General features: G+C 42.2%; 1 protein-coding gene across 2 annotated transcripts; it reads right to left on the bottom strand.

Annotated features, from left to right (window-relative positions):
* Positions 1–26,264, bottom strand: LOC101396922 (isoaspartyl peptidase/L-asparaginase-like). 2 transcript variants are annotated; one of them, XR_015549723.1, is made up of 9 exons: positions 26,168–26,264; positions 24,627–24,827; positions 14,948–15,090; positions 14,213–14,370; positions 6,580–6,698; positions 5,617–5,727; positions 4,763–5,005; positions 1,834–4,285; positions 1–124 (listed from the first exon to the last, which is right to left on the bottom strand). XR_015549723.1 is itself a non-coding variant. In XM_004437473.3 (7 exons), the coding sequence occupies exons 2-7, from the start codon at positions 24,814–24,816 to the stop codon at positions 4,800–4,802; spliced, it is 927 nt and encodes a 308-aa protein (XP_004437530.1). In that variant the 5' UTR covers positions 24,817–24,827; positions 26,168–26,264; the 3' UTR covers positions 4,567–4,799. The 2 variants fall into 2 exon arrangements, 1 of the variants encoding a protein (XP_004437530.1); XM_004437473.3 differs by lacking the exons at positions 1–124; positions 1,834–4,285 and having other exon boundaries at positions 4,567–5,005.
* Between the last annotated feature and the right edge of the window lie 1,026 nt (positions 26,265–27,290).

Raw genomic sequence — 27,290 nt, 5'->3', positions numbered from 1 at the left:
AGGGATGAGCCTCATCATCAGTGGAGTCATCGCTGTTCAGATCCATCCTGTAGTTATCTGGGTTGATCTTGGGGGGCGCCCTGTGCCCTTGTGGAGTCATTTGATACGAGGTACAAGCTGGAGACTGGAAAACACAAACATGGCCGTCAGCTCCCCCTCTCCTGCACTCCTCACCTCTTACCACTGAAGAGTGCTGGGGCTCTGGTCACCTCCCTCATTTCACGGGAAAAATAAAATAGTTCATAGGTCACTTTTTTTTTTTTTTTGTGAGGAGGACCAGCCCTGAGCTAACATCCAATGCCAATCCTCCTCTTTTTTGCTGAGGAAGACTGGCCCTGGGCTAACATCCATGCCCATCTTCCTCTACTTTTTATATGGGACGCCACCACAGCATGGCTTAACAAGCGGTGCGTCGGTGCGCACCCGGGATCCGAACCGGCAAACCCCGGGCCGCCGCAGCGGAACGTGCGCACTTAACCGCTTGCGCCACCGGGCTGGCCCCCATAGGTCACTTTTTAATGTAAAAAAGTCACACCACATACACGACTCTGTATCTTCCCTTCTCATGGTAAAGTATGCTGCAAACATTCCTCCAGGTCAGTGTATCAGTGTCTCCTTTGAACAGCTCAAGGGTTCTGGGTACTCCACGATTGTAATTTAAACATCTGTTATAGATGAACCTTCAGCTCACTTCCAAGCTTTCAACATCTTAATCTACGGTGCAGTGAAAACCCTTCCTCACACTCACGCACCACGTAACCATGTTTCGGTCAACAACGGACCACACATGTGATGGTGGTCTCATAAGATCAGTACCATACAGCCTACGTGTGTAGCAGGCTGTACCATCTAAGCACGTGTAAGTAAACTCTATGACGTTCACACAACAACAAAATCGCCAAACGACCATTTCTCAGAACACATCCTGTCGTTAAGCAACACAAGACTGTCCTACACTCTGTAACAGCATTAAACTGGAAATAGTCCAAATGCTTGTCGACAGGGACTGGTTAAAGAACTTCTGGTACAAGTAACTGTACACAGCAGTCAAAAATAGAGATCTACAAGTGCTGAGACACACAGATGTCTACCATATACTAAATGAAAGCAAAAAAAGGGAGGAAAAAAACCAAGCTGCCAAATGGTATGCGTTATGGTATATAAATGTTTGTATCCCGCCAAAATGTGGAGGTGAGGCCTTCGGGAGGTGCTTAGGTCACGGGGGCGGAGCCCTCATGAATGGGACTAGTGCCCTCAGAAAAGAGACCCCAGGGAGCTCCCTCTCCTGTTCCAACACGTGAGAACACACGGACATCTATGGAATCTGGAAGATGGCTCTCGACAGGCACTGAATCTGCTGGCGCCTTGATCTTGGACTTCCCAGACTCCAGACTGTGAGAAAATAAGTGTTGTTTAAGCCACCCAGTCTGTGGTAGTTTGTCATAGCGGCCCGAACAGACAAAGACAGTACGTAGAGTCTGTGCCCATTTAAAACTATGTGTGTGTGTGTATAAAACGTTTACGTGTGTAAAAATATAGAAAGCTATACACCGGATTTAGAGTTTTCCTCTGAGGGTACCTTTCTATTACTTTATACTCTTTCGTAAAGTTTTGGGTTTGTTTTTTACAACAAATTCTTTTAGAATAAGAAAGAATATACATATCAAAAATAGTAAAAACAATTGGACCAACTGAACCCTTCCTTTTCTTGTAATATATATGGTCCTATACACACAAACACATATACACATATATATACCCTGTGCCTCCAGCTACTGGGAGGAGAACAATCAGCGCTGGGGGGCCCCCTCCGCTCTGGTGCCTGGGTCTCACCTGCACGTCCACGGTCACGTTCAGGCTTTTGCTGGCCGCCGCCGCCGCCTCCTTGGCTTTCTTCTCCCGCTCCTCCTGCAGCCGCTGCTCAGCCAGGCGCTGCTGCTCCTCCTGGGACCCCACAGCCAGCATGGGTGTTAGAGACCCTGTGTGTATGCTCTCCCTTCCCCTACGCCAGCCCCACTCATCAAAGCAGCTCCTGCACCAGATCAGGCCTCCCCAGCTCGAAGCTCAGCTCAGACCCCGTACAAGGGCGTGGACTCCCCACGCAGGAAAGGGCAGCTTGCTGGACCTCTCGGTCATCCCCATGAGCCCTGCAAGGCTCCTATCAGTCCGGGTGGGGCATGGGAGTTCTCTGTAGGAGGAACAAATCGGAGTCTGCTTCTTTGCTGCAGGCCCAGTTGCCTAGCAGGGACCTGGCACGAAAACAGGCACGTAAAGCCACACAGCCTGCTTGCTGGCATATTGGAAGGCATGCCGTCACCTCATCCACCCCGAGGGGACCAGCCTCCTTGCAGGAGAGACAAGTTCAGGGTCCACCTGTCTGGCTGCTGGGAACCCCTTGACCTGCCAAGCCCCGTGGCAGTGCTACTCAGGCCCTAGACTGGATACAGAAGCCCTCCTAGAAGGAGGCCCTTCAAAGCGGCAACGGGGACCAAAGGAATGAAGGGGCTGCAGCCTTAGAACCCTGGAGACCCCAGCTCTCCGGGGCTCCTTGCTCACGGCTGGTGGCCCAGCTCAGCTCTGAGGTATCTGAGAAGAGAACAGCTTCTGTGGCCTTCTTTCCAGAGGCCGCCATTGACAGTTCCACCACCACCCGGCAAGACTCAGCCTTCACCCACGGTTTCCCCCATTGCTCCGCCCGCTCAAGGCAGGAGCTCAGGTCTGTGACACAATAAATCTCAGTGGCTCTGGGGAATGGAGACAACTTGTCTGTTCTCTTTGCAGCCTCAGACCCTGAGGGGGAGCCCGATCCTGGGGAGCAGGGAGGGAGGTGGCTGTGGGGAACACCTCACACTGTGGCCCTGGTGACCAGCTGTAGGTCATAGCCTCTTTGCTTGGCTTCCTCCTGCCTCAGGGAGGCTCTGCGACTCATCCTCTTAGGAGCAGAGTCAAGGGCAGAGAGGGCTGGCTCTGCAGAGGGAGGAGGCCCGGCTCCAGGACTTCTGGACGCCTCCAGCCAGCCACTCAGTGCCCCTGGCTCACCTCTCACCTCCCATCCCCCTTAACACTCCTGCTGACGAGGTTAGTGCTTCTACAGGTGTCAGTTTTGCAGGGACAGGGCGACAGCAGGGAAGTGCTAGGTGGAGCTGGGTTACCGGGACAGGAAAAGGCTTTACTCACAACGAAGCTGCACTGTGGAAGAGTGAGACAAGGAAAAAGCCAAGAGTTAATGCCAGGCCAGGGGACGTCCAGGAAAGCAGGCCAGGCTCCCGGCTCTGCCCGAGTCTGCTTGGAGCCTGCACCCTCTCCCACAGCACCACCATCTACGCTCAGCTCACCCAGCCCTCAACCCCAAAGAGTGAATGAATCCACATGCGTTCCTCACCTTAACCACTCAAACCACGGGGAGTGTGGGGAGGGACAGGCAGGGTGGTGGCCAGCTAGACCAACTCTGCAACCTCCCAGCCCAGGGCCCAAGACCCAGGGGTCACAGTGTGCCGGCAGAGCCTCTAGGCTGCAGTGTAGAGCCCAAGAGGTCAAGACAGTCCCCAAATGTCACGGCTGACCACACTGTAGACAGACCTGATTCAGTTGTGGGAAGGACCCCACAGCACTGGACAGTATGAGAACTTATTAAGTCACGGTGTCATCTCTACATGGATCTTCCAGCCCTGTCACAGGAGTCGTGAGCCCCGTTGCTCACTATGATGACCCAGAGGCCCCGTGGCAGGTGGAGGCTCCGGTCAGCTGTCCCGGCTGGTGGGAAGACAGTAGGTTGGCCAACTCATGTGTGAGCCCAGGAAAACCCTCAGACTTGAAGAGGTGCCACAGAGTCTCCACTGTGGCCCTTCATCTCCAGTCTAGGGAGCTACAGGTTACCAGAGGGTCCTTTTAAAGTGTCTGTAAACATGTCCATGTTAGTAAGTCAGAGAAGATCTGAACTTCCTTAGAAAAGTCCGTTTACCCTCTCACAGATTCTTTCACCTGATGTCTGACTCTAAATGAACTCTGCGACGCACTGCGGTTCACCTGGACTTCTCTATTAGCTCTGGGGCTGCTCCTGTCTCACTTGTACAGACCTCCACCAGGCCCTTCCCTCCTCCTTGCCCCTTCCCTGGTCCTGGGGGGAAGTCTCAACCAAGAGAGCCCGGGCAGTCGGTCTCCTCCGGATCCCCCACGGCTTTCAGGCTGCAGCTTCTGTCGCCGCTGTGGGTCTCCCACTTCCAAAGGCTCCCCGCACTGAGGCCATTCCTGTCGTGTTAGCATCAGGTTGTTTCTTCTTCCTAACCTAAGATAAGGGGACTGTTCACGAGGAAGGCTCAGCAGGGTTTGTCACCCTCACTAGTCTTACTTTGACCTTAATACAGGCATTTCCCTCATCAGTTCAGAATCCGCCCCTCAACCAAACACTCAGATACTTATTTTTGTTTAATTTTATTTTATTGGGGTCATATTGGCTTACATTATGTAAATTTCAGGAGTACATCATTATATTTCAGTTTCTGTATAAACTGCATCATGTTCACCACCAACAGTCCAGTATTTATCCATCACCATACATATGCGCCCCTTTACCCCTTTCGCCCTCCCCCCACCCCCTTCTCCTCCGGCAACCACTAATCTATTCTCCTTATCCATGCGTTTGTTTATCTTCCACATATACTTATTGATCAAGGCAACAAAAGGAGTGACAGACTGCAGAATTTTTCCATTTCTAGATCTAATTGATTAAGCTAAGTCTCCGCACCAGGCAACTGTACTTTACCTCCAAGCTAGCATCTAGAATACAATCTTCCAGGGGCTTAGGGCAGGTCAGTGATACAGGTGTCATCAAGATCAATTCCGCAGTGCAGCTTGCCATCCTTGACAGCCGCCCAGGGCATGGATGCAGAAGTCCACTTTACTGCCCAGTCTCCTGCTTTGCTGACTAAGATGACGCCCCCTAAACCTTTGAGCCTTGACTTCATATAACCCAAGGAAATGTCAGCAGCCTCTTCTAATGTCTTTCCTGAAAACAAGGAAAGGGGGAGAAACAACACGTTATTGAAAGGAATCTGATGGGAAAACCATTTGCAGTATGAAAAACCAAAGTGAATAATAAAGATCATGGTAAATAATTTCTGTTTGAATGCTTCAAAGAAGGAAGTTCAGCATAACAGGCCCTCCTTGCACTGAGATGGAGCCCTAACACCAGCCTGAGCAGAGCTGCCCTGTCTCCCAGACCCAGGCTCACAGCTTCTCTACTGATCCTTCTCCCAAGACACACAAGACAAACGGTATTCTATTTGCATCCTCTGCCCATTTGTTGATTGGATTGTTGTTTTTTTGTTGTTGAGTTGTATGAGTTCTTCATATATTTTGGATATTAACCCCTTATCAGATATATGATTTGCAAATATCTTCTCCCAGTTGGTGGGCTGACAAACGGTATTGTAAATGCTCTTCTTTCCAGATCCTAACAGAAGATGGGAAGGAGTCAGAACAGTGTTAACCTGAAAATAGTGTTAACCTGAAAGCAACATCTACAGCAAACAAGAAAGGGCTTCATATACTTCTCCATCTATTTACAAACAGCTTCTCTTTACACATCTTCAGACCGTATGAACTTCTTCTACGTACCTTGTTCTACGTGGAAGAGAGCAAGTCTGGCCAGATTCACCTTCATGATGCTTTCCCCATGCCCCGTCGTTGAAATGGCTCCAATGTCATTGTCAGCATAACCTCCAGATCCTGCTCAAAGAAGGTGACTGGTTCTAACTGAGCATCAACAGTCAAGAAATTCAAACACATACCACAATCTAATGCTACATCCCTATTAAATCCCAAAGAGTGCCAAAGTGTAGATGAAGATGAGATTAGCAGCCATCACTTGCAATGCACAGGGGGACCAGTAAGCGCCATGTGACTACCCTGCAATCAGGATGAAGGGAACCTCGGGGGTGGGAGGCCTGACCTTTCATGCAGCAACTACAGCAGGACAGCTCTTCCTTTGCCCCAAAGCATATCTACCCAGCCGGCACAGGGTGGAACACATACACCCCCCACTCACCCACTCCTGGGAATTAGATAATGTGCTTCAATGTTAATGCAAAGAACACTGCGATCTGTAATATCTCTATAATATCAGTATGTCACTTTCATGGCACTCAAATATAAAAACTGCAATTTAAATTCTCAGTTTTCTTCGTTCATTAATTTGAGCTCAGGCCTGGGAAGAGGTTTTGCGTACTTACTTAGTCCTTTGGGAATAAGTCTGCAGATGCTGACACAGGGACTAGAGAGAAGAAAGGGGCACTATGGGGTAGTGTGGGGGTGATTTTAGCATTCCCCATCTCCATCTCCCTCCCAGGCCATCCCAAAGACATGCAATCTAGGAGAAACAGAGAGCCAACTACAAATGCCCTCTCAAAGGAGAGCCCTGAACAACTCCTTCCAGCCCAATTGCCACTCCCAGAAATTCTGAAGCTGCCACCAAGAGGAGGAGGGAAATGAAGAAAGAAAAGGAGAGGGGGCGGAGAACAGAGGATGAGAACTTGAGGGCGGGGGAAGGAAGAGGGGGCAGTAGTCATCCATGAAGCCCACCTATACATGGTGTGTCCCCTACTCGGCCAGCCATTTTATTAACGATGCCCCCTGTAGAGGTTGCATAAGCCACGTCTCCTTTGCAGTCCAAGGCCACAGCACCCACAGTTCCCAAGTTTCTGGCAAAAATAAACAGAGATAAGAAACACTCCCACAGATAACAATGTAGCTTAACACCACTCAAATTCCCACATTGTATGTTAATGGAAAATGGGACACATTTTGATTCCAACATTCCCGACTCACAGAAATGGCAAAGCAAGTCTGTTTGCTTTCTACTCCACGTCAGTGAGATTGCTAGACACTCTGTCAGGCCCCGACTTCAAGAGTACATCCATTCCCAGCACCATCATTTTCCAGCTGTGTAACTGACTCAAGTTTTATTCTCTGTCTCACTTTCCCCGTCTATAAAATGGTGAGAAAATAATTGAGCACACCTCAACCTTGAGTGTGCATGAGAACCCCCTGGCTCCCCGGCCTCCCCCAGAGGTCCTGAGTCGGTAGGTACAGGGTGGGACCCAAGACCCTGCATTCCTGACAACCTCCCAGGAGACGCCGATGCTGCCTGTCCACAGACCCCCCCTTTGACTGTTTCACGGGGCTTGCTGTAAAGATGAAATGTTCATTTTTTCTGTAACATTTTATTATAAATTTTCAAGTGAAAAAGTAGAAGAAATTGTACACTAACAGTCATATACCCCCAACCTGGATTCTATAATGAGCTATATTCCAGGCACCGTTGTAAGTGCAGGGACACAGCAGTGAACTCAATGGACAAAGTCCCTTCTCCTGTGCAGCTTGCATTTGGGGCAGAGGATAACAGGGCAATAAAAATTTCAGGTTTAATCAAATAGCAATAAAAACTAAAAGACTACAGCAGATTATGGGGAGAGTCATGGTGGGGAGGTGCTGTTTTATATAGGGCCTCTCTGAAGGAAGTGAGGGGCAAGCCATGCCGACTGCCAGGGAAGAATGTTCCCAAAGCAGGAACATGCTTGCCAAGTTCATGGAATTTCAAGAAGGCCACCGTGGGTGGAGAAATAAGGCGAGGGAGAGTGTAGGAGGGTCAGATGGGCAGTGAGCAGCCAGATCACTGCTAGAAGGCTCTGACAGGTGGGTGACCATCCATCCTGGTTACCCAGGACAGTCCTGATTTATGCCTGTTGTCCTGGCTTAATTAATAATGTCCCTTTCATTCTCAAAATTAAATTCCAGTTTCTGTTCTTAAGTTCCAGTTCCTTCTAACAGAAACATGGAGATATGTTCACCCAAAAATGTTCACAGCAGTACTATTGGTAAATAACAGCAAACTAAAAATAACACAAATGTTCACCAAAGGTTGAGTAAATAAATTGCAAGATATTCATGAAATGGGATACAGTGCAATGAGAATGAACCATTGCTATGTGCAACAAACGGATGAATCTCAGAAATATAATGATGAGAAAAGGGACCCCAAAAAAGCACAGACTATGATTCCATTTAAATCAAGTTAACAAACAGGCAACACCAATCCACGGTGTTAGCAGTCAGGTAAGTGGTTACTTGGGGGGAGGCTAGTGAATGGAAGGGGGCATGACGGGCAGCTTCTGGCAATGTTCTATTTCTTGATCTGGGTGCTGATTACATGGGTGTGTCCACTGTGAAAACTCATCAAGGAGTACACACATGATTTATGCATTTCTGCATATATGCTGTACTTCTACAAAAAATTTATCGTAAGATAATTATTCTCACTATTGTGTTGACTGAAGGAGACAACAGTGGAGATAGAGATGTTACGAGGCTTGAAGAGACGGTGGTTTGTGTTAGGGTGGACCCAGTGGAGAGGGTGAGAAGTAGGCTGGACTTGGGACATTTTGAAGGTCAAGTTGACAGAATTTGCAGGTGGACTGGATGTGAGAGAGAGAAATCACGAACAACTCTAAGGCTTCTGACCTCAGGAACTGAAAGGATGCAAGGACCATTTACTGAAATGCAGAAGACTACTAGGAACAGATTTTTGTTTTGTTCTTGGTGTGCGTGGAGGGGAACAGGTGGAGAAAGAGTTCAGTTTGGGACAGAAGCCTGAGGTACCTTTCAGGCAATCACACAGAGAAACTGAATCGCAGCTAGAGGTAGCCTGGCATTCAAGGGGCTAGAAAGAGAAATCTGGCATTCTGTTTAGAAGGAACAGGAACCCTATCTTCCATCATACACAAAAATCAACTCCCAATAGCTAACGACCTAATTATAAAACATAGAACAAAATTCTTCAAGAAAATGTAGGTGACTATATGTCTCAGGGTGGGGGCTACCTTCTAAGTTTCTGGTCTTACAAACTCTACAAGAAGAGGTAGGCTATGTATTTGATTTAAAAAAATTAAAACTTTTATATGGCAAAAATACCACAAGCAAGACTAAAAACAACAGATTTCGAAAAATTTCTTAACAGAGAAGATAGCTTTAGGACTGACAGGGAATGAAACAACTAAAGAGAAAAAATGATCATAGGACAAAAATAGGCAAATTCATAGAAAGCAATGGGCCATAAATGGAAAATGCTCAAACTTGTTAGTAGTCAGGGAAAAGCAAATTAAAGTGATAACGACATCCTTCTCGTGTGTCAGATAAGGAAAGGGGTCCACCCCTAACATTTCCAAAGGGTTAAAAATGGAGACCCACACACCAAATGTTTTATATTGAGAAGTTATAAATATGTTCTATCCTCTTAGTGTGATAAACGTACTATAGTGTTCATATGACTGAAAGCTGACAAACTACCAATGATGACAATTTAATTACTATGATAAATTACCTTAGATGATATTACTAATTATTTTAATTTGATTATGTAAGTCACAATTGCTTATTATAGTCACTTTCATCATCTCTTAAGCAGTATTTAGATCCATGCAGAATATCTTAGGTTCTCCTTTCAAATTTCAATGCTGGTATATTATAAAGAAAACTGAAAATAGCACTTGTTGGATTTTGTTCAAATCTCTCTTCAAACGGCACTATGCTTTGATTTATAATGAAGAGAAAAACAGCCTCTACCAGAAATTGGTTTCGTAATTATTTGTACATGAATCTTCTCCTTCAGATTAGGCAAATATTTGTTTTCTTGTTTCAATTTCCTTATATTTTACTGGAATGTCATTTTTCTTGTGTATTTCACATGCATTTTTGCTTTTGTTTTTCTAAACTTTAAAAAGAATATTAATCTGGGCCTGCCCCATGGCTTAGTGGTTAAGTGCGCGCACTCCACTACTGGCAGCCCGTGTTCGGACCCCGGGCACGCACCGACGCACCACTTCTCCAGCCATGCTGAGGCTGCGTCCCACATACAGCAACTAGAAGGATGCAACTATGACATACAACTATCTACTGGGGCTTTGGGAGAAAAAAAGGAGGAGGATTGGCAATAGATGTTAGCGCAGAGCCGTCTTCCTCAGCAAATAGAGGAGGATTAGCATGCATATTAGCTCAGGGCTGATCTTCCTCACAAAAAAAAAAAGAATATTAATCCTTTAAAAAGTGAAATAGCCAAACACACTTTTTCAAAGCTTTTGTTAAGCTTATCAACAGAAATTAACAGTTCATACTACATTACTGCAGATAGCGCAAATTCAAAATTACTTTCACTTCCTGTTAAAGCCCATGACTGCTCTTTGAGGATATTCTGTGGTTTTGCTTAACTCTTTGTATCTAAATTCAATTTAAGTACTTGAACAGCATTTAGTTGGTACTCCCACCACAGGTCTGAGATTTGTTATAAGGTCCGGTATGAGTTTAATCAAGCTGTTCCATACTTGGGCGTATCTAGAAAATCGTGTACCGGATCCTCTACTGTCCCACAACATCATCACTGTTGGCACAGCGGAGGGCCTGTGTCCTAGAAACAAATTCAAACTGTGAGCTGTTCATCACACAGAACACTTCTGGATTCTTGGCCAAACTTCGTGCTTGTATGCCTTTTATTTACCAACCACGTTAGCTCCATTATCACAGGCTTGCCTTCGACAGTCTTTTAAATGTTAGTTTTTCAACATGCCTTCTGACCATGGTACATTCTAGCTGAACTGAGTATTTTTTTAAAAGAATTTTATATATGATTTCATCTCTCGCTTTATTATCCATTAAATTAATCTGTTTGAATTCTCTATCCTAGATAGTGGTCATTAGCTTCAATATTTTTTGTCCTAATTACATGTTCGGCATTTTACCAAATTTTGAAATACTTTTTACTAAACCTAGAAATTTTCCATTGTTTTTTGTAAACATTGTGTTGGTAGTGCCATGAAAAGCATCATTAGGCTTGCCCAACCATCGGAAATATTATATTATTCTTTCAAGAACAGTACATCGATGTTTTCCAGCTTTGTCTTTTTCTGGTATTATCATTTGCTGTTTATTCAGTCTTTCCCCCAATTCTAGTAACTGCGTGTGTGATTCCTTGTGACTCGCAATGAAATCTTCCTTTACTAAAGAACATGAAGTTGCAGAGATTTCATCTGAACTGTTCAAGTTGTGGATTTGGCAAGAGTAATATTCTCACCAATTTTCACTGTTGTGATAAATAATTAAATCTTCACTGAACAAGTAATTTGTAATATCCTGTTTGTGAATTTTATGTGAGTCATCCTGGAAGGAGACTGCTTACTTTTACTGTTTTGTTTTTAAAAATGCAAGAAGACCATTTCTTTGAAGATTTTTTGCTTCTTTTTTCCTTTCAGTGTTTTTTTCCTTTCATGAGTTCCTCTTAAGTATTCTTTTTCTACCAAAATCTTGACTTACACTCATTTTCAATAATCTAGGGATTAAAAAGTAAAATGTAATTATATTGAAAGTGTACAAACTTAGAATATATTTTCATCAAAATTAAGAGCAAATCCAAAAAAAGGTAATTTGCAGATATAATTTCAAAGTTAGTTTTTTCTAAAATATACAAAATTATTAATATTAAAGTCAAAATATGAATTATAATTAATGAACACAATATTTTAAATCAAAATTATTTAAAGTCTGAAAATGTTAACATATTTTTGAAAATTTCAATCTTCTAAATATTTTTGTAAGAATAAAACCATTCATAATTCTAATATTCAGTGTCCATTTAGTTGCCGACATGGCGAGTTGGTTCTTCATGCCGGTTCCGTCTAGACCTGTGCTGTCCAATACAGCAGCCACTAACTACATGTGGCTACTGAGCACTGGAAAAGTGGGCAGTCCACAGTGAGGTGTGCTATAAGTATAAAATACTTATCTGATTTTTAATATTTAGTATCAAAGAAAGTAAAATATGTAATAATTTTTTATATTGATTACATGTTGAAATGATATTTTGGGTATATTGGGTTAAACACATTATTAATTTCCCTTGTTTGTTTATTTATTTATATATTTATTTTGCAAGGAAGACCAGCCCTGAGCTAACATCTGTGGCCAATCCGCCTCTTTCTGCTAAGGAAGATTGGCCCTGAGGTAACATCGGTGCCCATCTTCCTCTATTTTATGTGGGACGCCTGCCACAGCATAGCTTAATGAGCGCTGCACAGGTCTGACCCTGGGATCCGAACCTGCGACTCCTGGGTCGCCAAAGCAGACTGCGGGAACTTAACTGCTATGCCACTGGGCCAGCACCTGTTTATTTTTTTTTTAACGTGGCAATTAGAAAATTTTTAAATTACCTATGTGGCTCTCGTATTTCTATTGGACAGTGCTGGTCTAGACCAACATACATACAAATTTAAGAGTAGGAGGAATCAGCCCTCACATGCAAGTCTTGCAGATACTATACTAATTCACAAATACCTCCAGAAGCACAAATTGAAACGTACAGAAAATGGACACTGGGCACTACTGGGAGACAATACTTAGTCATGCAAGAATTTATTTGACAAGTTATTAATTTGTCTTTTTCTCTTCCCTAAGTCCTTCTGCTGTTCGATTCTTCCCCACACTCCAAAGCAGCGTCCATTTCTGACGTCAGCAGGAGCACAATCCATGAACCTTTAGACTCAGGTGCCCTTTGCTTCCCAGACATAGAGCAGGAGATGCAGAGAAGCATTTTGCTGGGGGCTGAATGATGTTAGTCACAAGAGCGGATGGTGAGGGTTACAGGTCATGCTGCGCCACTGCTGAGTGACAGAGGTGCCCCATGTGTCTGTAATAAACCAACTGTTTTGTGATATGAGGGTCCTCTTAAGTGCAAGGCTCAGGGCAGCAGCCCCTCTTGCTCATATCTAAAAGCAGTACTGGCTGGTGGAGATGCGTGTTTTTGCAGAACTTTTGGAAAGCAATGTGGCAAGATCTATAAAAGTGTACATGAACCATTGACAAAGCAACCCCATTCCTGTGACTCTAGCCTATAGGCACAATAGCACACTTGGTAAGGTTATCAACAGCTATCAACATATGGCCAATCTTATAAAACAGATTCTTAACCTGGGGACACATCAGTATTACCTGGGAAACTTTTTCCTAATACACCTGCCTGGCCTCTCTACCTCAGATCTATTAAATTAGATTCCTTAGGGAAGGGGCTCAGATAGGTATATTTTGAAAAAGCTCCCTAGGAGCTTTTTAGATATTACAAATCTAAAAAAGTATGCAGAGTCAATAGATTATATGCCATTATAAACTCCCAGGCCATATTCAAATTTTATTTTTTAAATTTTGCTTTAAATAAGGGGGGCTTTTATTTGGGATTTTGAAATCTGTAACAAAGAAAACCATAATTCAAACTTATAAGAGTTGTACTGATTTCTCTGCGCTATGAAAGAGTGCTTAAGTAAGTTCACAGGGTACACTAGATCACAGAGAACCTGTTTAGCCTACAGTAGCTCCCCCTTATCTGTGGGGGATACGGTCCAAGACCCCAGTGTATATCTGAAACTGCAAATAGTACTGAACCCTATATGCTATGTTTTTTCCTACACAAACATACCTATGATAAAGTTTAATTTATAAAATTAGTTATAGTAAGAGATCAACAACAATAATTAGTAATAAGGTTGGCTTTGGCGCCATTATTAAAATGAAGATTACTTGAACACAAGCACTGCAATATCATGATTGTCATTCTGATAACCGAGACAGCTACTAAGAGGCTAACGGGTGGATAGTGTACACAGGGTAGAGATAATGAACAAAGGGATGAATCACCTCTGCGGCAGGACAGAGTGGGATGCCAAGAGATTTCCTCACACTACTCAGAACAGAGAGCAAGTTAAACCTACAAATTGTTTATTTCTTGAATTTTCCATTTGATATTTTCAGACTTTGGTTGACTGGGGGTGGCTGACACTACGGATAGCGAAATTGTAGATAATGGGGGACTCCTGTACTTAAGATAACAAACTGATCTAGAAGCATCCAGATAGTTAATACATTAAGACAAGGCATTCTCCTATTAAATCATACTGGAGAAGGAACGAAGCCTAATCTGAGTTACTATTCATAGGAATAATAAATGAGGTTAAATTTGAGAATCAAAAGAGTAGTTTTTCACTATTTAGAGTGAATTATTTTGTATGAAAACTGAAACTACCAAGTGATATTAGACTTATTTCTTGTGTATAATCAGATATTTGTCGAACTTTCACACTTGAATGAATCCCAAAAAACATGAGCCACAGATGACACTTACTTGTGAGAGTCTAATTTCTGAGCATCTTTCTCATGCTTCTCCTTTTCTAGGAGTTTTATGTTTCTCTCTGTTACCAGCTGCTTTCCAGGAACCTCTGGAATCCCCATGGCTGCTGCAAACTTTGCTGCCCCTTGGTCAGTGAGAAAGCAATGCGGTGTCTTGAGACAGAAAGAAATGGAAAAATGGTTAGTTTTTTGAAAACGTTAAAATCTTGTTAACTGGTCTAACCGTGTAGAAATAATTACTTCTCTCTGACCACAATGCCTCAAAAATGCAAATTTCACTGGCTTGCTTTTCTGGATGTTGAAAAGAGCCTGGCTCTCTGAGTTTTTGTATTTTCAAAAGAACTCAAAAATGATAGACTATTACTAGGAATGCGACTAACATATGATCTTGAAGTTAGGGAACTTAACCCATTTTTATTTAGCACATGCTATTCGAGAATGGGTCTGTTCAGTTTGTATGTGTTATATGTGTTGAGAGAAGGCTGAAGAAAATACAGCAAGATAACATGAAAAAGTAATCACTGGTTAAACAATTACTAGTCAAATTACACTGTCAACAAAGTTAGAATCTTAGTTTATTTGAGAAACTTAAATAACATTGCTTCCGTTCTTGTATATAATTTTAGGAGAACAGTGATCTCAAGTATTTCCCTATAGTCAGACCCCTTGTAGTCACTGAAGTACACAAGTAACATTCCTTAGGAAAAGGATGCTTTATTACCACATATACCTTTTCCATAACGAGCCGTGCAAGTTTAATGGGATTTGCTACACAGCGGACTGCAGACACGGCTCCTGCAGACAGGTCTTTTCCATTCATGATACTAGCATCCATTTCAACTTCACCATTTATGTTCAACACAGATCCACAACCTAAAACCAAAAAGAAGTTGAAAAACAAGAACTAAGAATTTAGAAATGGGTTCAGTTTCCTCTAAGCTGCCTACTTTAATTCATCCTCTACTCCATCACCAGAGGAATAAATTTTAAAACACAAATCTGACTTGGCACCCCATGACCTACAAAATAAAAAGTATGAAGCCCTTCCTGGTCTGGCCTCTGACTTACTTTCCAGCTTCATCTCCTCTCCTTGGCCACACTTTACTGAAATATCAGCTTTCTCTGCAAGTACCATAAGCTCTCATTACTCTGTGATTACTCTTTTACTCCTGCAGATTCTGTTATCTTTATCACTAGCACACTTTCTCCAAATTTCTCTGCCTAGATAATGCCTAGAAGTCTAGCTATTCTTAACTTCTTTGTGCCTGTTTTCTCATCTGTAAAGTGGGATAAGAACAAAGCTCAAGAATATTTGAAGGATTATAAACATATCCAGCACTAACACGGTAAAATTCACCGTATGTGGTATCCAATAAGAAACTACCAGGCACACAAAGAAACAGGAAAATGTGACCCATAATGAAGAGAAAAAAACCCAATCAATAATAACAGACCCAGAAATGACACAGATGATAGAATCAGTAGACAAGGATGTTAAAACAACTGTTATAACGATATTCCATATGTACCAGAATGTGGAGGAAAATATAAAAGGACCTAAATAGAACTTCTAGAGATGAAAAAAAAGTCTGAAATGAAAAATACACTGGATGGTACTATCACCAGATTAGACACTGCAGCAGAAAAGATTTATAAACTTGAAGACACAGCAATAGAAACTATCCAAAATGAAAACCAAAAAAGACTTAAAAAAGAAAAAAAAAAAAAAGAACAGAGCATGACTGAGCTCAGGGACAATTTCAAGAAGCCCAATGTAAGTATAATTGGAGGCCCCAAAACGAGAGGTGAGACAGAGGAACAAAAAATATATTTAAGGAAATAATGGATAAAAAATTTTCAAATTTGATGAAAACTATAAATTCACAGATCTGAGAAGCTCAATAAACTCCAAGCAAAAGAAAGATGGAGACAAATACATGCAGGCACACCATTAGGTAGAGAGGCAAAAAGATAAGATTGATAGCATATTTCTGTCAGAAATGAGGTAAGCCAGAAGACAGTGGGGCAACATCTTTAAAGCCCTGAAAGAAAAAAACTTGTCACGTTGTAATTCTATACCCAGTGAAAGTATCCTTCAAAAAACGAAAACAAAGACTTTTTTAGACATACAAAACCTGAAAGAATTCATCAACACCAGATGTACAATACAAGAAATGTTAAAGGGATGTTTTTCAGGCAGAAGGACAATGACAGCAGATAGTAATCAGGATCCACACAAAGGAATGAAGAGCACTGGAAATGGCTAACATGTGGATAAGCAGAAATATTTTTCCCTTTATTTTTACAATATCTTTAAAATATAACTGCTTAAAGGAAAAATAATAACAATGTATTGAGTAATTTATAACATACACAGAAATAAAATATATGACAACAATAGCACAAAGGCCAGGAAAGGAGAAACACAGGTATGCTGTTACTGTGTTATAGCACTATGCACGAAGTGCTGTATTACTCGAAGGTAGACTCTGACAAGTGAAAGATGTATACTATATACTCTAAACCCTTAAAAATAGAAGTCTAGCTACTAGGCCAACAAAGGAGGTAAGACAGAATCATAAACGACATTCAATTATTACAAATGAAGGCAGAAAAAGAGGAAAATTGAACAACGAATTGATTGGACAAATAGAAAGATGACAGATTTATACCTGCCCTACTAGTAATCACATTAAATACAAATGGTCTAAACATCCCAATAAAAACCAGAGATTGTCAAATTGTATAAAAAGATAAAACACAATCATATGTTGCCTATAAGAAATCCAATTTAAATGTAAAGACACAAATAGGTTAAAAGTAAAAGAACGGAAAAGTTATACCATGCTACAATGAATCAAATGAAAGCTGGAGCAGCCATATTAATATTGGGCAAAGCACACTTCAGAACAAGGAACATTAAATAATACTAAGGACATTAAGTATTAATAAAGGGACCAATTTACCAAGAAGACAAAAATCTATGCACTGAACAACAGTTTCAGAATACATGCAGCAAAAACTGATAGAACTCAAAGGAAAAATAGACAAATCCACAATTACAATTAAAGATGTCAACACTGCTTTCTCAGTAATCAATAGAAATAGACAGAAAATCAAGATATAGAAGATATGAAGAATGTTATCCACCAACTTGACCTTACTGAGATTTACAGAACTTTCCATCCAACAACAGCAGAGTACACATTCTTTTTAAGTGCCAACAGGATATTTACCAAGATAGACCACCTTCTGGGCCAAAAAACAAAGCTTACAAAGTTTAAAAGAATGTAAATCACACAAAGTAGGTCCTTTGTTCATAACAGAATTAAATTAAAAATTAGCAATATTTGGAAAACCCACAAATATTTGGAAATTAAGTATTAGACTTCTAAATAACCCATCGTTTAAAGAGGAAGTCACAAGGGACATTAAAACACATTTTGAACAGAATGAAAATGAAAAGACAACTTGTAAAAACCTGTAGGATGCAATCAAAGCGTACTCAAGAGTAAAATTTAAAGGACTAAATGCTTGAATTCGAAAAGAACGATCTCAAATTAACAACCTAAGAGGAAAAAGAAAGGCAAATTACTCCCAAAGCAAGCTGAAGAAAGGAGAGAATAACGATAAATCAGTGAGATTCAGAACAGAAAAACAGCAAAAGAAAAAACAAGAAAATCCACAAAACTCTCCCCAAACCAAAAGCTAGTTCCCTGAAGCTCTCTCAAAGAAAGAGATAAGCTGAACAGTCCCATGCCTATTAAAGAAAATGATTTTACATAAAAACTTTCCTTCAAAATGAAACAAAAAACAAACTTCAGCCCCAGATGGCTTCACTGGCAAATTCTACCAAATATTTACAAAGGAATAATACCAATTTTATACAAAATCTTCAAGAAAAACAGAAAAGGACGGAACAGATCCCAATTCATATGAAGCCAGCATTACCCTCTTATTAAAACTAGACAGATATTATAAGAAAAATTACAGACCAGTATTCCTCATGAATACAGATGCAAAATCCTCAAGAAAACACTATCAAATCAAACCCAGCAATATAGGAAAAAGATAACGCAATACAACAAAGTGGTGTTAATCCCAGGGATGCACACTTGCTTCAAACCTCAAAAATGAATGAATCAATGGAAAGATATTCCGTGCTCTTGGATTGGAAGAATTAACATAGTTAAGATGTCCATACTTCCTAAAGCCATCTATAGATTCAATGCAATCCCTATCAAAGTTCCAACAACATTTTTCACAGAAATAGAACAAAGAATCCTAAAATTTATATGGAACAACAAAAGACCCCAAATAGCTAAAGGAATCCTGAGAAAAAAGAACAAAGCTGGAGGTATCACACTCCCTGATTTCAAAATATACTACAAAGCTATAGCAACCAAAACAGCATGGTACTGGCACAAAAACAGACACACAGATCAATGGAATAGAATCGAAAGCCCAGAAATAAACCCACACATCTATGGACAGCTAATCTTTGACAAAGGAGCCAAGAACATACAATGGGGAAAAGAAAGTCTCTTTAACAAATGGTGTTGGGAAAACTGGATAGCCACGTGCAAAAAAATGAAAGTAGACCCTCACCTTACACCATACACAAAAATTAACTCCAAATGGATTAAAGACTTGAATGTAAGACCTGAAACTGTGAAACTTCTAGAAGAAAACATAGGCAGTACGCTCTTCGACATTGGTCTTAGCAACATCTTTTCAAACACCATGTCTGACCGGGCAAGAGAAACAATAGAAAAAATAAACAAATGGGACTACATCAAACTAAAAAGCTTCTGCACAGCAAAGGAAACCATCAACTAAATGAAAAGACAACCTAACAATTGGGAGAAGATATTTGCAAACCATGCATCTGATAAGGGCTTAATCTCCAAAATATATAAAGAACTCATGCATCTCAACAACAAAAAAAACTAACAACCCAATTAAAAAATGGGCAAAAGACCTGAACAGACATTTCTCCAAAGAAGATATACCGATGGCCAACAGACACATGAAAAGATGTTCAAAATCACTAACTATCAGGGAAATGCAAATCAAAACTACAATGAGATATCACCTCACGCCCGTCAGAATGGTTATAATTAACAAGACAGGAAACAACATGTGTTGGAGAGGATGTGGAGAGAAGGGAACTCTCATACACTGCTGGTGGGAGTGCAAACTGGTGCAGCCACTATGGAAAACAGTATGGAGATTCCTCAAAAAATCAACGATAGAACTACCATATGATCCAGCTATTCCACTGTTGGGTATTTATCCAAAGAACTTGAAAACACCAATTTGTAAAGGTACATGCACCCCTGTGTTCATTGCAGCATTATTCACAATAGCCAAGACTTGGAAGCAACCTAAGTGCCCATCAAGGGACCAATGGATAAAGAAGCTGTGGTATATATACACAATGGAATACTACTCAGCCATAAGAAACGATGAAATCCAGCCATTTGTGACAACGTGGATGGACATTGAGGGTATAATGCAAAGTGAAATAAGTCAGAAGGAGAAGGTCAAATACCGTATGATTTCCCTCATTAGTAGTAGATAATAACAACAATAAACAAACACATAGGGACAGAGATTGGATTGGTGGTTACCAGAGGGGAAGGGGGGAGGGAGAAGGGTGAAAGGGATAATTCAGTACATGTGTGTGGTGATGGGTTGTAATTAGTATTTTGGTGGTGAACATGATGTAATCTATGCAGAAATAGAAGTATAATGATGTACACCTGAAATTTATACAATGTTATAAACCAATGTTACTGCAATAAACAAAAAATTAAAAAAAAAAATGAATCAATATTCCCCTATCAAAAGACAAAAGAAAAACCATATGGTTATCTCAATAGATGCAGAACAAGGATTTGATAAAATTCAACATCCATTCATGACAGAAAAAATCTCAGGAAACTAAGAATAATGGAAGCTCCTCAACCTGAAGAAGGGCATCTGTAAAATCCTACAACCAACATCATACTTAATGGTGCGAGACAGAGCTTTCCCTCTAAGGTTGGAAAAAATGCAATGATGTTTGCTCTCTCACTTCTATTCAACGTAATACTGGATGGTCTAGCCAGTGCAATAAGGCAAGGAAAAGAAACAAAAGGCATAAAGATTGCAGATGACACTTATTACATAGTTACAATAATCAAGACAGTGTGGTGCCAGCAAAAAAAAACAGACAAACAGACCAACTGAACAGAACAGAGAGCCCAGAAACAGACCCACATAAACATAGAGTAAACTGATCTCTGACAAAGGAGCTGGGATACTGTGATTTATAATAAATGTATAGTTCGGTCTTTGTCCACTGTTCCTGGCTCACAGCTCCCCAAACTTTGGAATTTCCTAAGTGACAAGAGCAATGGGAGCATCTTTTGTTATAATATTTGGTTTTTTGTCCTCAGTTCCTGAAATCACTTCAGAGCCATAAAGGTGAAATGGGTGTCTTGTTATTCATAACAAGCCCCTTTCCACCACAACTGGGTTTATGTTAATGAGGTGACTTTTGGGAATCCCCTAAAGATGGGGGGCTGGTTGCCATGGGAACCAATTATGATTTAAGGGTTGGAACTCTGAGCCCCACTCCCTGATTTCCAGGGAGGGAAGAGAGGCTGGAGGTTGAATCAACCACCAATTGCCAATGATTTAATCAATCGTGCCTAAGTAATGAGGCCTCCCTAAAACCCAAAAGGATCAGGTTCAGAGAGCTTCCAGGGTGGTGAACCAGAACACTTCCATGTGCCACCATGCCAGGGCCCAAACTCCACAGGGAAAGAGGACCTCGCCCTGTGTATCTCTTCATCTGGCTGTTGATTCGTATCCTTTAATACCCTCTGTAATACTGTCAACCAGTAATCTAGTGAGTTAACTGGTTTCCTGAGTTCTGTGAGCTGCTCTAGTAAATTAATCAAACCCGAGAAGAGGGTCATGGGAACCTCTGATCTATAGCTAGTCTGTTAGAAGCACAGGTTATAACCTGGACTTGCAGTTGGCATCTGAAGTGGAGGGCAGTCTTGTGGGACTGAGCCCTTAACCTGTGGAATCGGATGCTATCTCTGGGTAAACAGTGTCAGAACTGAGCTGAATTACAGGACACCCAGCTGGTGTCTGAGAACTGCTTGTGGGTATGGAAAAGCCCACACACAACTGGGTGCAGAATCTTAGGAACAAAGGCAATACAATGGAGCAAAGATAAGTCTTTTCAACAAATGGTGCTGGAACAACTGGACATCCGTATGCAAAAAAACAGAAGTAGATACAGAGCTTATACCCTTCCCAAAAATTAACTCAAAATGGATCAAGGACCTAAATGTAAAACACAAAACGATAAAACTAGATGATAACAGAGGAGAAAAATCTAGACGACCTTGGGTTTGGTTTTTTAGATGCAACACCAAAGGCATGAACCACGAAAGAAAAAATTAAGGTGAACTTTGTTAAAATGAAAAATTTCTGCCCTACGAAAGACACCATCAAGAGAATGAAAAGACAAGCCATAGATGGGGAGAAAGTATTTGTAAAAGACATATCTGATAAAAGACTGCTATCCAAAATGTGCAAAGAACTGCTAACACTTAACAATAAGAAAACAAATGACCTGAGTAGAAAATGAGTCAAAGACCTTAAGAGACACCACCAAAGACGGCAAATGAGTGTACAAAAAAAATTCAATTGTATATTCATATACTAGCAATAAACAATTGGTAAATGAAATTTTAAAAAGTACTATTTACAATAGCACCAAAACACATGAAATAATTAGGTATAAATCAAACAAAATATAAGATTTATCTGCTGAAAACTACAAAACACTGATGAAAGAAACCAAAGACCTAAATAAATGGAAGTATATACTGCGTTCGTGGATTAGAAGGCTCAGCATTGTTAAGATTCCAATTCTCTCCAAACTGATCTATAGATTCAATACAATCCCAATAAAAATTCTAGCAGAATCGTTTTGTAGAAATTGACAAGGTGATTCTCAAATTTGTGGGAAAGGCAAAGGGACTAGAATAGCCAAAACAATCATGGAAAAAAATAGAGTTGAAAGATTCTTTACTACTTGATTTTAAGACAAAACACAAAAAACTATGGTAATCAAGACAGTGTAGTATTGGAGAAAGAATACACACATAGATGAATGGAACAGAACAGAGTCCAGAAATAGACCCATAAAGTCAACTGATTATCAACAAAGGTCAAAGGGCAAGTCAATTGAGAAAGGATTGCCTTTTCAACAATTGGTGCTGGAACACTTACCTAAAAACTGAACCTTGGAACTGTTCACTAAAAAAGGGAAATTTTACTATATACAAATGGCACTTAAAAATATCCGTTAAAGTGGTATGGTATTAGGCTAGTGGATTCTAAACCTGGTTGTACTCAGAACCACCTGGAAATCTTCAAAACAACCAAAAAATTCCTAGACTCCATCACAGATTTTTATCTTAACAGATGTTACATTATAAGGAGTTCAGGAAAAAGGTGGATAAATTAAAATCCTATTATCTCAAAGACTCTTTGAACAGCTTATAAAGTTGTTAGTAGGGACAATAAATTAACTATTTAAAGTTCTGTGTAAACATTGCTCAATTCCAGTGAAAGCAAAGGGTCATCATTTGGTTCCCAATCTAAGCAAGTCTTTAAAGAATATTTCTAGCATTCAAACCTAGAAGTTCAATTTTTACAGTACTGGTTTCTAATAAACAAACTACTTTTTAACAAACTAAGTATTATGAAACAAGCTTTAAACATAAAGTGAAATCCATACTGAAATGTGAATACAATGTAAACAATGTTATTACAAACACTCATATAAGCTGTGTTATGAATACTAATTATTGCCACTTAATAACTATCGGGAGTCAGCTTTTTGTATGAAGTTCCCAAATAGTTCTTCTAGAGGATTACTGCAGAGGCTGCCGGAAATACTGTTTGCTTGTATTGATCTCAGCTGGGAAAAGCAAATGGAAAACAGAGCTAAACTTAGACAGTAAGCTGTTAAAAGTCCCACTTTTCCCCCCAAATCTTTGATATCCTTCTTTTCAGCCCTACTTTCTTCTTCCTCAACGGGTGAATAGCAGACATCTGGGAAATCAGAAGGGAGGCGCTCAGAAGGCTCTGGGGACAGAGCAAAGAAACGAGACTTAGCTGCTCAGTTCCCTAATCCATACTTCCCAATTCATGCAGATGACTGATCTGTTAGAGAAGGTAGGAGACCAGAAGGACCTGGCCAAACGAAGGTCCTGAGTGAAAAAGAGGGGGGTTGTCATCCAAAAGGCCCCAACTTATAACAGGCAAACTGTTTAATCAGCCCCGACTGAAACAGCGGGCTGCTCCCCCTGCTGGCAGGGGAGAGCATGTAGTAAATTCTGGCTCAACAAACAGCCACAAAAATGCAGTTATGCCGCACTCTACCGTCAGACACACTTATGCAATTTTTCTTAAGTGTTAAAGAATGCTTAGCAGAGGCAAGGGGACAGAAAAATACTCCGTAAATATCTGATGACTAATAAGTTAAGATTTCCTGAAATTCTTTTCCCTGACAGATGTTGGGTGGGCGGTGTAATTCCAAGAAGTACTTTAATCCCTAGGTTTTAGGTTTTCTATTTTACAATAAAAAGGAACTGAGTGTCTTTCAGCAAGTTCCTTAACCCTTTTGTGCCTTAGTTTTCTCATCTGAGAAACGAGCATGATAATTATACCTAACTGACAGGACTACAGTGCAGATTAAATGAGTTAATCACACAAATTTCTTAGACCGCTGTGTAGTACACGGTACACAGAAGACGCTCATAGTAGTTACGATGATTATTACTCTAAAAAAGGATTGACTGAGTGAAACAAGCCAAACACAAAAGAATACACTCTCATGACTGCATTTATATGAAATTCTAGAGAATGCAAATTAATCTATAGTGACAGAAGCAGATCAGTGGATGCCTGGTGCTGGGGATGAATGGGGGATTAACTGCAAAGTCCCACGAAGGAACTTTTGGGGGTGATGGAAATGTTTTACATCTTGGTTGCAGTGTGGTTACACAGGTATATACATTTTTCAAAACTTAAAATGGGTACACTTTATGGTATGTAGTCTATCCCATCTCCCACAAAAAGATGTAATAAAAGAGCCTCTTAGTATGTGAATTCTAGGAAGCAGGTTAAAGAAAAAAGGGTGAATTAATGGGCTTTAAAATTCTTTAAAACAACTTGGTCAACAAGCAAAAGGAGAAAAATCAGATCTCTTCAGCATATTAAGTTTTACCACAAAGCTGATTAGATTCATTGACACTTTAGAAAAGTTCTATTTATTTTTCAGGGAGAAGCTTAAGCTGATTAGGCATCATTTACTAGTTGCAGGGCAAATTTACCCGCGTTGAACTCCGGATCATCTTCCAGGACGGTCACGGCTCCTTCCACGGCGTCAACTGCGCTCCCTCCCCCCTTGAGGATGTTGTAACCAACGGTGGCGGCTCTGACGATGCCCTGGCGCACCTGCTCTGTCCGGTCCTTGTCGACAAGGTCGATTGCACCACCGTGGACCACGAGCACAGGATTCATGCCAACGGATCCTAGGGATCAGGAAGATGAAAGCGTCATTGCAAACCGATCCAAGAAAATCGCACCGGGCATCATCTCCTTGGGACACTCCCTTGGGGACAAGGTCCAGTTTCTGCTCCGCGAGACCGAGGGGGTAGGCAGGGGAAGAGATGGCTGGGTTTGAAGTTTGCAAGAAAATCCCAGAGTGCCTCCCTGGCGTCTCATGTGTCGTCGTCGTCGTCGTCCCCCCCCCCCCCCCCCCCGCCTCAAGGAGGTGGTGGGGGCTCCGGGATCCAGAGCCCATGCCCCCTCCTCCAGGCTGCCATCTAGCCTCAGTTTCCCCTGAGAACCCTGGCTCCTGTCTGGCGCTGAGCCACTGGCCAGGAAACCGAGAACGAAAGAGTGAAAAATGGTCCCTAGAGCAAAAACTTGGAGTGAGAAAAGCTTTGCTAACTGCAGCTGTGCATACTCAACACAATCAACTGATGTTTAAAACTAACCCGGTCTTTCCGTCCCCTGTTAGTATACATGAGGGAGCTGTTTTTCCCAGGAAGTTAAGGTCCAGAGTCAAGATACAGTCTCACAAGGCCAAAGGTAGGCTGAAGATAAAAAACTAACCAGAAAAGTCCAGACAGGCAAGGGAAAAGAAATTCAGTCTTCAAAGCCGAACGCAGGCTAGTGGGAAGGCGCCAACCAGCAAGGTCACATGGCTCTTCCTCCCCTACCTAAAACCTCAAATAAAAACCCCTACCGTTTTCCCTTCGAGGAGGTGGATTTAAGTTTTAACTTCCTCTACATGTCTGGCTGCCTTTCGATAATAACGCTCGTTCCTTCCCACAAGCCTGAGTTCCCGTTATCTACCCTCCTGCACCGTGGTTAAATGAACCTGTGTTTGAGTTCGACAACAGCTTCTGCTCCATCCGCTCAAGGAAAGAGGCAGAATTCACAGCCTCAAGCAGTCTCCGGAGACGGAGGGGATGGAGAGAAAGCGGTGACTGTGTTTGAACTTCGCTCGAAAAGCCCAGAGCGGTCCCCTGGTGTCTCGCGTGCTCCCCGCCTCCTCCGGGACCCGGAGCCCATGCCCCCTCCTCCGGGCTGCCATCCGGCCTCAGTTTCCCCGGAGAACCCTGGCTCCCGCCCCGTGCTGATCCACCGGCCGAGGGGGAGCGGGGAGGGAGCTCGGAGACAGCGCTCCAGCCCTCGTCCCGGGCTCCACGTCCGGCCTCGGTTTCCCCGGAGACGTGTCCCCCGCTCCCATCCCCGCCGAGGGGCCCGGGGCGGTCTGAGGGCTGGACCTCGTCAGCACCCCCCGGCACCGGGGCGGGTGCTTCCCGGGTCTCGGGCGGCTGCTCCGGCAGGGCCGTCCACTTACCGACGACGCCGCGGAAGGCGGACTCCCAGCTGGTATCCTAACCCGCACAGCCCACACGCTCGGCGAGGCAGTCCCGGAACCCGCTTGGCTCGCAACAGCTCGGTTCTCAATGGCTCTGCGCCTGCGCACGAGGGCGCGGCCGCCGCGCGGAATTACCGTAAAGCCCGCCGAATGGCCTCCGCACAGAATTACCGTAAAGCCCCGCCGCTCGGCCGCCGCGCAACTTCTAGCACGTCTGCCGGGGTGTGCACTCCTGGCCTGACACTAGCTGTCTACCTCCCAGAACAGGGGCTGGGCTGGCCCTCCACCCACGCGAGCATCGTAGTGGGGTGAGGGGAACCCCTGTTCCTCCTTATGAGGCTGGGCGGGTTGGTGGTGTTGGTGGCAAGATGGGTAATTCCATGTGCCACGGTTTTGTAACTGAAAAATTGAAAAGCAACGCTGCACGAACTAAAATCCTTACTCTTCCCGAGATGCTTTGCAGGCTTGCTAGCGTGGGGGATCAGAATTTGCCGCCCCAAAATGTGTCTCTTTGGCTTGATTATTTTTAAGCACAAAAGACTCTGAAAGAAACTTTGACCTTTCCCCTAACTACCTAAAAGAATTTAAGGTAAAAGTCCTCTCATAAGTTAGGCCATAAGTTAGGCGCAACAAAGTCCTTTACTTTCTTAGACTATTTTTGGGAGTGAACTTTCTGGATCTTGTGAGAGCTGCTGCTTTTGCACTCTTTTTTGGACATGATAGACTGGGGGGATCCTTGCTAAGCACATTTTTATATCAAAGTTCTCTCTCTCAGGTGGCTTTGTCCATAGGCAGCCAAGCAAATATTTTATCAAACATTTGCTTTTCGATCTCCATGTAAATTGCTTTCCTCCCCTTTGAACTCCCAAACCACTACTCCCAACATACCCATTTGTCTTTAGCAGAAGATGGTATTGAAGGTAGTGGTTTCCACTATTTTGGCAAGTTACTCAGTTTTCTTGGGTTTCTCCCACGGGGACATGTCATTAGCTTTGTTGGATTTTCTCCTGTTATTCTGTCTCACATAAATTTAATTGTTAGATCAGCCAGAAGGACCCAGAGACTAAAGGAATTGTCTTCCTCTGCTACAGTTTGGCAAGGA

Source organism: Ceratotherium simum, chromosome 34, assembly GCF_057802395.1.
Source record: "Ceratotherium simum simum isolate JZ-2026a chromosome 34, ASM5780239v1, whole genome shotgun sequence".
In the NCBI taxonomy this organism is placed as follows: domain Eukaryota; kingdom Metazoa; phylum Chordata; class Mammalia; order Perissodactyla; family Rhinocerotidae; genus Ceratotherium; species Ceratotherium simum.
Note: the sequence above shows the minus strand (reverse complement) of the source record. Positions and strands in the feature narration are given on the sequence as shown.

Excerpts from the sequence above, each read along its gene's own strand:
- LOC101396922 (XM_004437473.3), bottom strand. The coding sequence starts at position 24,816 with ATGAATCCTGTGCTCGTGGTCCACGGTGGTGCAATCGACCTTGTCGAC. Across the intron at positions 15,091-24,626 it reads TGATCCGGAGTTCAACGCGG|GTTGTGGATCTGTGTTGAAC; the intron begins GTAAATTTGCCC and ends TTTTGGTTTTAG. Across the intron at positions 6,699-14,212 it reads CAGAAATTAGACTCTCACAA|AAACTTGGGAACTGTGGGTG; the intron begins GTAAGTGTCATC and ends TATTTTTGCCAG.